This window comes from Globicephala melas, chromosome 13 (genome assembly GCF_963455315.2).
Source record: "Globicephala melas chromosome 13, mGloMel1.2, whole genome shotgun sequence".
In the NCBI taxonomy this organism is placed as follows: Eukaryota; Metazoa; Chordata; class Mammalia; order Artiodactyla; family Delphinidae; genus Globicephala; species Globicephala melas.
The window spans coordinates 54,626,721-54,641,275 of record NC_083326.1 but is presented as its reverse complement, the minus strand read 5'-3'; the positions used below and the strand labels follow the sequence as shown (position 1 = coordinate 54,641,275).

Here is a 14,555-nt window from a genome sequence, read left to right as displayed (position 1 = left end):
CACCGATTTAAGATAAAAACCCTCCAGAAAGTAGGCAGAGAGGAAACCTACCTCAACATAATAAAGGCCATATATGAGAAACCCACAGCCAACATGGTTCTCAGTGGTGAAAAACTGAAACCACTTCCTCTAAGATCAGGAACAATACAAGGTTGCCCACTCTCAACACTATCATTCAACACAGTTTGGGAAGTTTTCGTCATGGCAATCAGAGAAGAAAAAGAAACAAAAGGAATCCAAATTGGAAAAGAAGAAGTAAAAATGTCACTGTTTACAGATGACTTGATACTATACATAGAGAATCTTAAAGATGCTGACAGAAAACTACTAGAGCTAATCAATGAATTTGGTAAAGTAGTAGGATACAAAATTAATGCACAGAAATCTCTTGCATTCCTATACACTAATGATGAAAAATCTGAAAGAGAAATTAAGGAAACACTCCGATTTACCATTGAAACCTAGGAATAAACCTACCTAAGGAGACAAAAGATCTGTATGTAGAAAACTATAGGACACTGATGAAAGAAATTAAAGATGATACAAACAGATGGAGAGATATAGCATGTACTTGGATTGGAAAAATCAACATTGTGTAAGTCTATACTACCCAAAGCAATCTACAGATTCAACGCAATCCCTATCAAACTACCAATGGCATTTTTTACAGGACTAGAACAAAAAATTTCACAATTTGTATGGAAACATGAAAGACCTCGAATAGCCAAAGCAATCTTGAGAAAGAAAAACGGAGCTGGAGGCATCAGGCTCCCTGACTTCAGACTATACTACAAAGCTACAGTAATGAAGACAGTATGGTACTGGTACAAAAACAGAAATCTAGGTCAATGGAATAGGATAGAAAGCCTAGACATAAACCCACGCACAGAGGGTCACCTTGTCTTTGATAAAGGAGGCAAGAATATACAATGGAGAAAAGACAGCCTCTTCAGTAAGTGGTGCTGGGAAAACTGGACAGCTACATGTAAAAGAATGAATTTAGAACACTTCCTAACACTATACACAAAAATAAACTCAAGGGCTTCCCTGGTGGCGCAGTGGTTGAGAGTCCGCTTGCCGATGCAGGGGACACGGGTTCGTGCCCCAGTCCGGGAGGATCCCACATGCTGCGGAGCGGCTGGGCCCGTGAGCCATGGCCACTGAGCCTGCGCGTCCGGAGCCTGTGCTCCGCAACGGGAGAGGCCATGGCGGTAAGAGGCCCGCGTACCGCAAAAAAATAAATAAATAAAATAAACTCAAAATTGATTAAAGACCTAAATGTAAAGCCAGACACTATAAAACTCTTAGAGGAAAACATAGGCAGGACACTCTATGACATAAATCATAGCAAGATCCTTTTTGACCCACCTCCTAGAGAAATGGAAATAAAAATAAACAAATGGGACCTAATGAAACTTAAAAGCTTTTGCACAGCAAAGGAAACCATATACAAGATGAAAAGACAACCCTCATAATGGGAGAAAATATTTGCAAACGAAGCAACTGACAAAGTATCATTCTCCAAAATATACAAGCAGCTCACGCAGCTCAATATCGAAAAACAAACAACCCAATCGAAAAATGGGCAGAAGAGGTAAACAGACATTTCTCCAAAGAAGATATACAGATTGCCAACAAACACATGAAAGGATGCTGAATATCACTAATCATGAGAGAAATGTAAATCAAAACTACAATGAGGTATCACCTCACACCGGCCAGAATGGCCATCATGAAAAATCTACAAACAATAAATGCTCGAGAGGGTGTGGAGAAAACCCTCTTGCACTGTTGGTGGGAACATAAATTGATACAGCCACTATGGAGAACAGTATGGAGGTTCCTTAAAAAACTAAAAATAGAACTACCGTATGACCCAGCAATCCCACTACTGGGCATATACCCTGAGAAAACGATAATTTAAAAACAGACTTGTACCACAATGTTCCTTGCAGCAGTATTTGCAACAGCCAGGACATGAAAGCAACCTAAGTGTCCATCAACAGATCAATGTTTAAAGAAGATGTGGCACATATATACAATGAAATGTTACTCAGCCATAAAAAGAAATGAAATTGAACTATTTGTAGTGAGGTGGAAGGACTTAGAGTCTGTCATACAGAGTGACGTAAGTCAGAAAGAGAAATACCGTATGCTAACACATATATATGGAATCTAAAAAAAAAAAAAAAGGTTCTGATGAACCTAGGGGCAGGACAGTAATGAAGATGCAGATGTAGGGAATGGACTTGAGGACACGGGGAGGGGGGAAGGGTACACTGAGACGAAGTGAGAGAGTAGCATGACATATATACATTACCAAATGTAAAGTAGATAGCTAGTGGGAAGCAGCTGCATAGCACAGGAAGATCAGGTTGGTGCTCTGATACCACCTAGAGGGGTGGGATAGGGAAGGTGGAGGGAGATGCAAGAGGGAGGGGATATGGGGATATATGTATACATATAGCTAATTCACTTTGTTATACAGCAGAAACTAACACACCATTGTAAAGCAATTATATTCCAATCAAGACATTAAAAACAAAACAAAACAAAGTCCTAGAAGAAAACATAGGCAGTAAGCTCCCTGACAGTGGTCTTGGCAATGATTTTTTGGGATTTGAGACCAAAAGCAAAGGCAACAAAAGCAAAAATAAACACATGGGACTATATCAAACTAAAAGGCTTCTGGAGAGCAAAAAAATGATCAACAACATGAAAGGGTAACCTACGGAATGGGAAAAAATATTTGCAAAGCATTTATCTGATAAGGTGTCAGTATCCAATATCCATAAAGAAGTAATATAACAATAGCTGAAAAATAATGAAATTAAAAAAATGGGCAAAGGACCTGAGTATACATTTTTACTAAGATATTCAAATGGACAACAGGTACTCAACATCATGAATTATTAGGGAAATGCAAATCAAAACCACAGTGAAAACCTCATGCCTTTGAGTATGGCTTACATGGAAAAGACAAAAAATAAATGCTGGTAAGAATGTGGAGAAAAGGGACCCCTTGTGCACTGTTGTACATTTGTACGACCACCACAGAAAACACTGGTTTCCATGGAGGTTCCTAAAGAAATTAAAACTAGAACTACCACACGGTGCAACAATTCCACTCTAAGTATGTATCTGAAGGAAACAAAATCACTATGCTGAAGAGATTCCTGTACACATATGTTCACTGCAGCATTATTTACAACATGGAAACAGCCTAAGCATCTACTGACAGATAAATGGATAAAGAAAATGTGGTATATGTGTATATATATACACACATACACATATGTACACACAACGGAATACTATTCAGCCATAAAAAGAAGGAAATCCTGCCATTTGTGACAACATGGATGGACCTTGAGGGCAGTACTCTAAATGAAATAAGTCAGACAGAGAAAGATATATATTACATCATCTCACTAACAGGTGGAATTTTGAAAAAACAAGCCAACTAAAAGGGATCATATTTGTGGTTACCAGAGGCAGGGGGTTAGGGAGTAGGAGAACTGGATAGAGGTCAAAAGGTACAAACTTATAGCTATAAGATAAATAAGTCCTGGGAATGTAATATACAACATGTGTATACACCAAACACTACTGTTTGGTATATTTGAAAGTTGCTAAGAGAGTAGATCATAAAAGATCTCATCATGTGGAAAAAAACCATTTTTCTTCCTTTTTCTTTTTGGCATCTATATGAGATACGGATTTTAACTAAAGTTACTGTGGTAATCATTTGGCAATGTAAGTGAAGTCATTACACTGTACACCTTAAATTTACAGTTCTGTATGTCAATTATATCTCAACAAAATTAAAGAAAAAAAAAACCAAGGGGAAAAGATGGGTTATCCAATAAAAGGTATTGAGATATATGAATGAGCCATTTAAAAAATAAAATTGTCTTTTCTTTAATGTTAAAATAAATTGCAGATGGTTTAAGATTTAAACACAATACAAAGAAGCCATAAAAATACTATGGAAAAAAGCGAAAGCACTTTTTAAAAAACATGGGAGTAAAGGAGACCATCCTAAGTGTGGCTAATTACCTAGGATTCTGTTAAGTGGGAAAGAAAGCATAAGAGACCTATGAATGCTCTCTCATTGATTCTTACATTGTTATAGTGTTCAGTTGCACTACCTCAAGCAAATTAAGATAGGAAGGAGAGGATTTCAATCTATGCCTCCAAGTCTATGTAATGGACTTGGAGGCATCTCAAGAGGTCCCTCCCCAATAGAAGCCAAAGCAGGTACTCCATACAGAAGCTCCTGTATCACTGTGGAAATGCTATCTCCCTAAAACATAACAATGACCTAAGCTGCTTAGGCAAACAAGGGTAAGGTGTTCTAATGACAGTAGCGGTATTTGGAGGGAAGAGCAGAGAGGTGGTTACCCAATGTCCATGTGTATCACTGAGGAGAGGCAAACTGAACGCATAAAAGTTATACATAAAGTTCAATAAAACTTAAGTTCTGTTAATGGACTATGGTAGTGGATTTCTACTTCTCTCTTGAAAATTGGTGGTGCTGAATGTACCAGTATATCTCCTGGGTCAAAAGCCATCCCCAGTGCCTGCCTACATTTAGTTATGGGCTTGCTGACGGCCAAGAGAATGTCAGGGGACAGTATTAGTTCTAAGGATTCCAGCACTAAGTAGGGCAGGAAACTCAGAAGCTGTAGAAGGAAGAGACTGCATTAGACTAGGTAACAATGTACATATTTACATTTGCAACCAATTAAAATACAGCACATAAATCAAAAGGATAATGAGGGAAAAACATCTGCACCATATACATAAGAGCTTATTTACCCAATTCAACTCTTTTTGACATACAAAATGGTGATCTTGCAAATAAGATAAAAAAGTCAAAAGACATGAATATGCAGTTATAATGTGTGAATATTCAAGTTTAAAAACAAAAATTGCAAATACAAAAATATTATCTTTTGCTTGTCATGTTGTCAATTATTAAAAACATCGATAAGCTTAATATGTAAGGAGTTCAATATATAAAGGCTTATAGTAATACTAGAAAGAAATAAATATAAAATAGGCCAAAAAAGCACATATAAGCAAGTTATAAGAAACAGCAATGATAATGATAAATCATTCAAAAACATAATCACTTTAATAATATATTAAAACAAACTACATTTCCACCTCCCAAATGGGTAAAAATTTTAAAACAATAATGCCTATCATGTGGGAAAATGGGTATTCTCAGACATTGTTGAGGACCTTTTAACTGGTGCAATTTTTCTGGAGGGAAATTTGTCAATATGTATCAAAATTTGAAAATATACACATAATTTGCATAGCAAAAATGCACCTTTAAAACAATATCCTAAGAAATGTTTTAAGTTGTTGCCTCTGAGTTGTGGGATTATGAGTATACCAATTTCTGTGTACGCGTTTCTGTATTTTCCAGAACTGTTGCAATGAATATGGACTTTAAATAAAAAGGGGAAGAAAATCAAATTCATGTTATGGGGGAAATTCCTACTGACTTATTTTGCTGTGTTTTTTTTTTTTCTGTTTGTTTGTTTTTGAGCTGTAAAACCTCATGAAAACAAATGATCTCCTTGCCATTGTGATATTTCCTTTCCTCACTTCTGGAATCATATATTAACATTTTGAAGAACTTAAAATAAAAACTGCTTTGAAAATTGAAAACTGATGCAGATTTTGAGATAATTGGTAAAAGCAAGATTGGGAGAGAAATAGAAATACCCTGAGGTAAAAAAAAAATCTTTCCTATATATATCATTAAAATGAGAAATCAAATACCTTGATGCAGTCTATTAGCCAAACCAAGGCTGCCACAATGTGAGGCCATGTATGAGGGGCCCCCACTGTATACATGGAGCTTTTCGATAATGCAAACGGATACCTATGAAAAATCAGAAAACATAAGCCAGTATGTTAATTTTGTAAAAATAATGGCTAAATTAAGCAAGAAGTTACATTAAAAAAAATTCCCCATATATACCATCAGTCTCGACTTGTTTAGAAGATACTTGTTGAGATTCTCTCCTTCGTCTTCTTACCCTCAAATGGTTTTGTGTATTTTGTTTTATTTCTCTGCAGATTACTTTGTACATATATTCCCTAAGCAGAATTTGATTTACAACCAACATGCTGGACTTCTCTCCTGAAAGACTGTTCCCTCAAATCCAATGTACCCCAAATAAACCACATGTATGTATTTCTCCTCCTCAAATCCACTTCTCCCCCTGTGTTTATTCTACATAGGCTTTTCTGGACTTTCTTACTCCATTTTCACCAGGCCTTCAATCCTATCTTTTCTGTTTCTATAAAATCTGCAGTAGCTAGCCTATTCTATCTATTCCTCGTCACATCAGTAGTTGAGGGCTTTATGATCTATAATCTGTAGTTCAGTAATAATCTCCAAAAAGTTTTTTTTGCCTTTTCAATTTATCTTGCATATGTCGCCCATAGTGACCATCTTAAAATATATTATTTCTCTAACTCAAAATCTTTACACACTTATTGAGTTTCATTCTTTTCTGTGTTCCAACAATCTCTCTAGGCTAATGAGAAATATAACATACAAACCCAAGATCTTTAAAGATTCTTGGAACCTCTTCTTCAAACTTTGTGTCAGGAAGTTCATACGAAGGGCACAGGAAGCCATAAAGAAAAGTGAAGATCTTTAGGAAGTCTTTAACAGAAGGAGCTTGTAGAGATTTCATGGATACGCTATATGCATAACCGTTTTCTGAAAGAAACTATAATAATTTTTATGAAACATCAAACATTTTACAATAGGAAAATTATTGAAGAATACTTAAGAAAACACTCACAATTTCGAATGGTTAAGATTATAAAATACCTCACAGAGCTGTCGAATACATTGCTGAATGAATGCTTTGTCATTAAGTGGTCTTGGGTCCTTGATTTTTTCAGAAGTGGAAAATATACCAAATTGACTATTCCGGGATCCATGTCCACTAGTTCTGTAAACATATTTTTAAAAAGTCAGTCAAAATTATTTCCTTCTGTGGTCAAGCCTAAATTATTTCAAGGCAATTTTATATTTTAACATCAGCACCAAACATTAAAGTTCAATTCTTTGGTTTTTATTTAACTAAGATTTCTCTTACTCAAAGCAGAGAAAAAAAGAGCAAATAATGAAGATTAAACTATAAAATGAGGTGGGAAGAAAAGTACACTTTGGTGCTCTGCATTACTAACACATACATCATCCTCTAAAACTGTGCATTTTGAGTCCACTAGGTCTTCTGCACCAACTGTTCTGCACCAACTGTTCTCCAATAACCCAGATTCTTTCAACAACCTACTTGCCCCTCCATGATTGCTCCTTCATTTCCAACCCCTTTATTTACCATTATTTATTGCAGGAAAATTTGAGATGTTGAAAGATTGTGCTTTTTTTCATAAACGTTATTGTGTCGTGCAATATTATGTATCTGATTGTTATTTACCATAAATATATGTTGCTACTTTTTAGTCATTGATAGCTATAGCATATATGCTCCATCTTAAGCCCCTCCTCTCAAAATAAAACATCATTTGTTTAAATCTTTATAATGGTTTCTTTTGCTTCTCTTTGTGGCCCAACTTACCTAACCATTGTAGTTTATTAAATATCCTTGGGACAATACTTTTCCTTTTTGGACAGATGCCACAAAACTGAGTTACAATGAACACTGCTGTAATGTCTGAACTCTGTTCATCAAAACAATTTCTCCCTGCATGTTTGCTTGCTGCTTTCAAGTTCTCTCCTGACCAGGATCTAAAAGTTCTTTACCTTGGGCTCTCTGATGTCACTGCTCTGATTAACTAGCTAATTAGCTAATTCTTCCCCTGAGAATTTGCTATTTGAGATCCACTTTTCTACATACTGCTATTACTTAATCTTTAATTTTTTTTTACTAGGAAAGAATACATGTATAGACTCAGCTCTTATTCTACACAAAACTGTACTAATAGATAGCTTTTCAAATTATAAAAGAATTTCCCAACCAATCGAAATACTGTATCATTCAACTTATAGTTTAAGAGAATAGGGTCTAGAAGCAGAGTCTGGTTAAAAATTCTGTCTCTGTTACTAGTTGTATGACCTTGGGTAAACTATTTAACCTCTGTGCTTTAATTTCCTAATGTCTAAAATGAAGGCAATAACAGTATCTACACATAGGGCAGTTCTGAGGATTGATTAAAAGAGATATAAAATAGCACTTTTCTGGCTTACAAAAATGCTCAGCAAAAGTTAGAATTTATAATCATTAGCATCAGTATCTCTGACATTCAGCTCTGAGATGACAGTTACATTACAAAAATGCCTTAAGATTTTTTATCAACTAGAATAAACACCAGAAACAGTTTAACTTGGGTTCATGACAAAGACTTTTCATAAGGTAACAAATATGTTATCTCTAAATATTTTCAAAATATAATTAAATAAACATTTGTTTTAAAACAAAGTTATATTTTATTTTTGGTGAGATGAACAGTTTCTCTATTTTGGAGTTGGAAATTTCTTTAAAAAATTAACTTTATTGAGGTATAATTGCTTAGAATAACATGCACCTGTTTAAAGCATACAATTTGATGAGGTTTGACAATATTTACACCTGTGTAATCTCTACCACGATCAAGATATTAAACATTTCCATCATCTCAAATCTTATCCCCCTTACCAGTCAATCCTTACCCTACCCCCAGCCTAGGCAACTACTGATCTACTCTAGACAGTGGTTCTCAAAGTGTGCCCTAGGGGATCGAGAAGTCAAAACTATTTTCCCAATAAAATTAAGATTTTTTTCACACCTTTCATGCTTATTTTTTCGTTGAGTGTACAGTGCAGTTTTCCAGAGGTTGGCTACATGATGTCAGATATTATAACAGACTGAATTCCGAAGCAGATATGAGAATTCAGCTACCTTCTATTAAGCCAGACATTAAAGAGATTTGCAAAAATATAAATGTCACTCTTCTTACGGAAATAGTTTTATTTTTTAAAAATTAAAGCATGTTATTTATATTAACATGTAATGGGTTACTGTTATTTTATTTTACTTTATTTTTTTAATATTTACTTATTTAATTAATTAATTTATTTGGCTGCTTCGGGTCTTAGTTGCAGCATGCAGGATCTTTGTTGAAGCATGTGGCATCTTTTGTTGCAACGTGCGGGCTCTTCACTGCAGCATGCAAGCTTCTCTCTAGTTTTGGCATGCGGGTTTTCTCTTCTCTAGTGGAGGTGTGCGAGCTCAGTGGTTGTGGTGCGTGGGCTTAGATGCCCCGCCGCATGTGGGATATTAGTTCCCCGACCAGGGATAGAACCCGTGTCCCCTGCATTGGAAGGCGGATTCTTTATCACTGGATCACAAGCGCAGTTCTGGGCTATTTTTATTTTAAACTGAATTGATACGTACTAATTTTTTTTTCTCAGTTTTATTTTCTAATATAGTTAATATCAACAGATACAGCCCACAAGATAAAAGCTCTTTGGAGTCCTTAATAATTTAGTAAAAAAAAGTCTTTGGCTAAGATGTTGGACTAGATGATGGTTCCTAATTTTAAAATGCTATGATTCCATAGTATGTGAAAGCTATGTGTAGAATTTTCAATCAAGTATTCACTTGTAACAATGAAATAGTGGTCTAAATGTGCTGCTATATCTCAGCATAACCTAAAGCAAATATAACCATTTTAACCATTTAAAACAGAGGAAAACTAGATTATAACTCTCTCTTGAAAGGGACCATGCCATCTAATTTTTTGTACTTTGACAGCATCTAGCTCAATGCATGGCTATAAGAATCCCTTCCATTAGAAGTAATAAAAAAAATCATTACCTTTTACCAAATACAGAGGCTTTTCTGTCAGATGTGGGTTTGTTAATACTCAATTTTCCAAAGGTTGATTTCTCTTTGCTTTAAGAAAAGGAGAAAAACAAACTCTTTAAATAAGTGGAAAAATATTAGTTCAAGAAACTTTTGTAAATACATTGGAACCAACCCCTCTTCCTCATTACTTATAAGAATAATTCAAAATCATGAAAATTTTTAGCAGCAATCATAGCTATCAAAAATAGGATAGGCTTACAACATAGTATGAGTTTTAACACTAAAATGTTAAGAAAAAAGGAAAAAACCCCATATCTACATTGTAATTTTAATTATCCTAAAATATGTACATTTATGGATAACAACGTCAAAGGAAAAGAAATAACTTAAAAACAGATATTTTCAATCAGAGAATGATAGCCACATTTAAAATTTTTTCTTTTGAGGCTCACTCTTTATTAGACTGCAGCTACACTTAAGAACATACATTACGTCAATTACAGACCAGAAACATTGACAAAGGCAACCTTTTAGCTTTGAATGCAATTCAAGGCACAAATCTTTTGGAGTAGTAATATGCAACAGTACAAAACATTTCTCTGATTTCAGAAGAAAAAATGTATAAATATTTCCAATTTCTATAAGTAGCAGAGGCTCATACTATGTAAACCCAAGTAACAAGAACAGTTAGCAAGTAACCTGTACCTTGGTAATACAGAAGGAATGATAGCACTCAACATGGTTACAAATAGCCTTCTCTTAATTGTAAGAAATTCATTCATAGGGAAAAATTAGTTTATGATTTTAAGTTCTTTTTTCCCCCTCATTTTATTTTTTATTAAAAAAATTGAAGTCCAGTTGATTTACAATGTTTCAGGTGTATAGCAAAGTGATTGAGATACACACACACACACACACATACTTTTTCAGATTCTTTCCAATTACAGATTATTACAGGATATTGACTACAGTGACAGCAAGTTCTTTGGGGCACCTTTTTTTTCCAGTGAATCCTGAGGAAATAGTTTGGAGAAGTGGTGTTCTGTAGGCTGCTACTAAACTGCAGCTAATTGTCAGGGCAAATAATACCTTTCATTGAGAACTGTGCTAGTTGGATACACCTCAGTAAATAGAAGTTACAGCAGAGAACCTGCTCAAACAAGCAGCTCTACAGTAAAGGAGGAAAATAAATGAGTGGAAGAGTGCTGAAAAGGAATTAGCAGTCCCTCAGGGATTGCCTAGCAAAAGACATGGCTTTGGAGATTTAACTATCAAATGAGATAAAACACAACACCTAGTAACATGCCCATTTTTTAGCCTTCACTGACTTCAAATTAGGTACCACTGAGAACAGATAAGATTCATCACAATATGACTCATACTACATCTTTGTATTAACCTCCTTTACAGATTTCTTTGCCAAAGACAATAAGGCATAGGTACTCACGTTTGAGGGGTATGGAGGCCTGGTTTATTTAAGTCCTGGGATCTTAATTCCTGCATAGAGAGGCGGCCAGCACCACCGGTAGAAAATGAACTGCGTTTCATGTTTATGACCTGCATTCACGAATTTGGTAATGAACAAGTCTTTCCAGACACAGATGGTACATTAAGCAACAACTATTATCTTTACCCTCAAACAGAAAGGCAGCCAAGTTTCACTGTTTTTTCAAGATAATCTTTCCCGGGCCATCTTTGCTTGTTCATGTAAGGTGAAGTCCTAATTTGCAGGGAACATCTATCTATTTAACTCCATTTAAAAATATCCAACACAGGGCTTCCCTGGTGGCTCAGTGGTTGGGAGTCCGCCTGCCGATGCAGGGGACACGGGTTCGTGCCCCTGTCCGGGAGGATCCCGCGTGCCGTGGAGCGGCTGGGCCTGTGAGTCATGGCCGCTGGGCCTGCGCGTCCGGAGCCTGTGCTCCGCGTTGGGAGAGGCCACGGCAGTGAGAGGCCCGTGTACCGCAAAAAAAAAATTCAACACCCATAAACACTTACTAACTGCCTACCATGTACAAGGGAGTGTGAAAGTAATGCAAACAATACAAAGGTGAATAAGGTATGATTCCTACCTTCACAGGGTATTTATGGTAGTTAAACTCCTAAATCCTAACTCAGACCACATCACCACTGTTGGCTGTGCCTATTTCAATGGGAAGTCAGAGGCTACTGACAAGAACTACCTCTGATGTTTCATTTTCTTTGGTCTTGGAGCAGAGCTATTCAGTTTTCTTTTCCTAATGTCCATCTCCCCTGCTCTGTCCTTAACCTACTGTTTCCCATTTACATTATTCAATTACTGCCCCTCGTGCTTCAATCTCCCTCTCATCAAGGATAAATTATCTGGTCTACAGACTGCTTCCATTTTCTCAGACCACATTCACATCTCATTCCCTTCCCATCTACTGAAACGGTTGCCTCCTGAGATACTCATGACTGACAAATCTTTTGATCCTATCTTAACTCTGAGGCATTAGACACTATACACCTAGCCCTTCCAGGTCCTGCCCTGGTTTCCAAGAAAGTGGACATCTGTGGTTATCCTTTTACTTCTTGGGGCTCTCCTTTGTCTTTTAAACTGATTACACTCTTTACTTCTTTGTTTGGCTATTTCTTCTTCAGTATACACTTCTGAGCTATTAAACTTTTCCACTCTCACCTATCTGTCCACTCCCAATCTCCACTTAAAATGTACTCTTAAAACCTGAGGTTAAGACTTTCAGATGTACTCCTTACACGGCCACCAGGATGTTACACTAGTATCTCAAACGCACCATAGCAAACAGTTCTTCATCTCGTCCTTCCTCTCCCTCCTCCCATCCATTCTTCCCCTTTTCCTCTCTCCATGTCCTCTTCACCCCACCGGTGTCACCTTGGCCTTCCCCTTCTCCCTTGGAAAATCACTGCCATAAGAAATTTATTGGACTCCGGGAAACTAGCGCCTAGAACAGATGGGGCCCGGGGACCGGTTACAACAGCAAACACCAAAACGTCTCTCCTCAGGGCCCGTGAATCTAACTTTTTGGCGCCCTGGCGTTCTCCCTCTAGCCCAGTGCTGCCGGAACAAAATTAACGCAAAGTCATTAGTCACCTTTCTTCCAGCTTCCCGATACGACGCAGGGACCGAACTGCTGTAAACCGTGCTATTGCCCGCTAGACAAAACGTCAGCCGCCAAAACACAACCTCCTTCCTCCACCCGCCGGCGCCGTTCGAATTTTAAAATCTCCGGCGTCGCTGACGTCATCGCGCACGACATATGCGCGCGCGTGCGCAACCCTCTCGCGCCGCTCGTCGCCGGAACTCTGCGTGTTGGTGAAATGCCGCCGCCTCACGGGCGCGCTCGGGCGTGTTCCGGCAAGCTGTAAGCGTCCTCTGAGAAGTCTGGTCCGACCCTTAAATTTAGCTGTGAACACCCGAGCGCTTTACGTCCCTGAGTAGCGAGCAGAGCGCTCCAGGCAGCCCTTGAAACGTTTTTTCCGTACAGCAACATGGCGGCTCCCGTTGACTGTTAGAAAAGGAGATTTGTTTTTTCCTTTGCCCTGAAAGGAGTGTCTTTCAGGACCACTGTTTAGATGGGTGCTGTTTCATGAAGCAAGTCTGGGAAGGCGGGGTGCACTTTTCTGACAAGGGAGGCGGCGAGGTAGGAGATAGTGACGGCCCAGTGTGGGCGCAGTCGGCCCCAGGGTCGCGCTGCTGAGGCCGCCGCCAAGGTTCGGGCTCAGGGCATGAGTGCTCTCTGGGGTTCCAGGTGCTCTAGCGGTGGCCTGCGGAAAGCTGGAGGATCCAGTGTGGGGCCGAGAATTAGGAGAGAAAAGTGACCTGAGCACAGTAGGTTACTTTGCTAAAATATGACATCCCCCCTTACCTGCGTTTGAACTCAGAGGCAAACACAGCCCCAAACTTGGAGAGTGGTGGGTGGTGGGAGGGGAACTCAGAGCCGAAGTCTGGATACCTGGGTCTTGTAGCAATTGTGCCATCAACCAGTTGTAATTTGGGGCACGTCACCTTTCCTGTCTGAGTTTAGAACTTAATTAGGAAAGTTGGGTTTATACTTCTAGTGTCTAATTATCAGAGGTGTTTGTTTGTTTTAAAGGAAGAATGTCTGTGGTGCGTGAGCTATCGCCAGGATGGTTACTGGATCATCTTTCTTTCATTAACAAGATAAGTTATGAACTTCACCAGCATCATGAGCCTTGTTGCAGTAAAAATGAGCCTACTTCTTCTGTTCACCTTGATACTCTTCACATGGACTCTATGTCCTCTTTTGGAGCCTCTGCTACCTGTATTGCTTCTACCACTAAGCCAGAAAATGATGATGGAGGAAATTGTGAAATGTTCATACAAAAATATGTTTTTCGATCTGAACTGTTTGATGTCACCAAACCTTATATAACTTCTGCTATTCACAAAGAATGCCAACAAAGTAATGAAAAGGAAGATCTAGTAAATGATGTTAAGAAAGAAATCTCCATTTCTGTTAATGGGAAGGTAATAAGTTTTAAGAAATTTAAATTTTTCTACAGAGAACACAAATTTATTATTCCAGCATCTCAAATATCTTGTGATTTACTAAGTATAAAGAATAGTCAATAAAGCATCATAAGACTTTAGCATATCCAGAGTGATTTTTAACTTTTTGCTAACATTCTACTATTCTTAGAAGACCAAATTTGCATATTTCAGAAGTAAGCAAAGTTGATTCAAAA

General features: G+C 37.7%; 2 protein-coding genes across 9 annotated transcripts in view; one reads left to right on the top strand and one right to left on the bottom strand.

Annotated features, from left to right (window-relative positions):
- NDC80 (NDC80 kinetochore complex component) overlaps positions 1–13,043 on the bottom strand; it is a 55,261-nt gene extending 42,218 nt beyond the window's left edge. The window contains exons 1-6 of the mRNA XM_030836692.2: positions 12,940–13,043; positions 11,296–11,405; positions 9,858–9,935; positions 6,866–6,989; positions 6,589–6,761; positions 5,800–5,902 (exon numbers count right to left, since the gene is read on the bottom strand). Coding sequence (XP_030692552.1) covers positions 5,800–5,902; positions 6,589–6,761; positions 6,866–6,989; positions 9,858–9,935; positions 11,296–11,396 — 579 coding nt within the window. The 5' untranslated portion in view covers positions 11,397–11,405; positions 12,940–13,043. The remainder of the gene's footprint in view (positions 1–5,799; positions 5,903–6,588; positions 6,762–6,865; positions 6,990–9,857; positions 9,936–11,295; positions 11,406–12,939) is intronic.
- A 90-nt stretch (positions 13,044–13,133) lies between these two features.
- The window catches only part of METTL4 (methyltransferase 4, N6-adenosine), a 144,490-nt gene continuing 143,068 nt past the window's right edge, over positions 13,134–14,555 (top strand). For 6 of the 8 annotated variants that reach the window (XM_070047010.1, XM_070047012.1, XM_070047011.1 and 3 more), the window contains exons 1-2: positions 13,134–13,210; positions 13,943–14,337. In XM_070047010.1, coding sequence (XP_069903111.1) covers positions 13,948–14,337 — 390 coding nt within the window. In that variant the 5' untranslated portion in view covers positions 13,134–13,210; positions 13,943–13,947. The other 2 variants (XM_060310697.1, XM_060310695.1) reach the window with 2 other exon arrangements.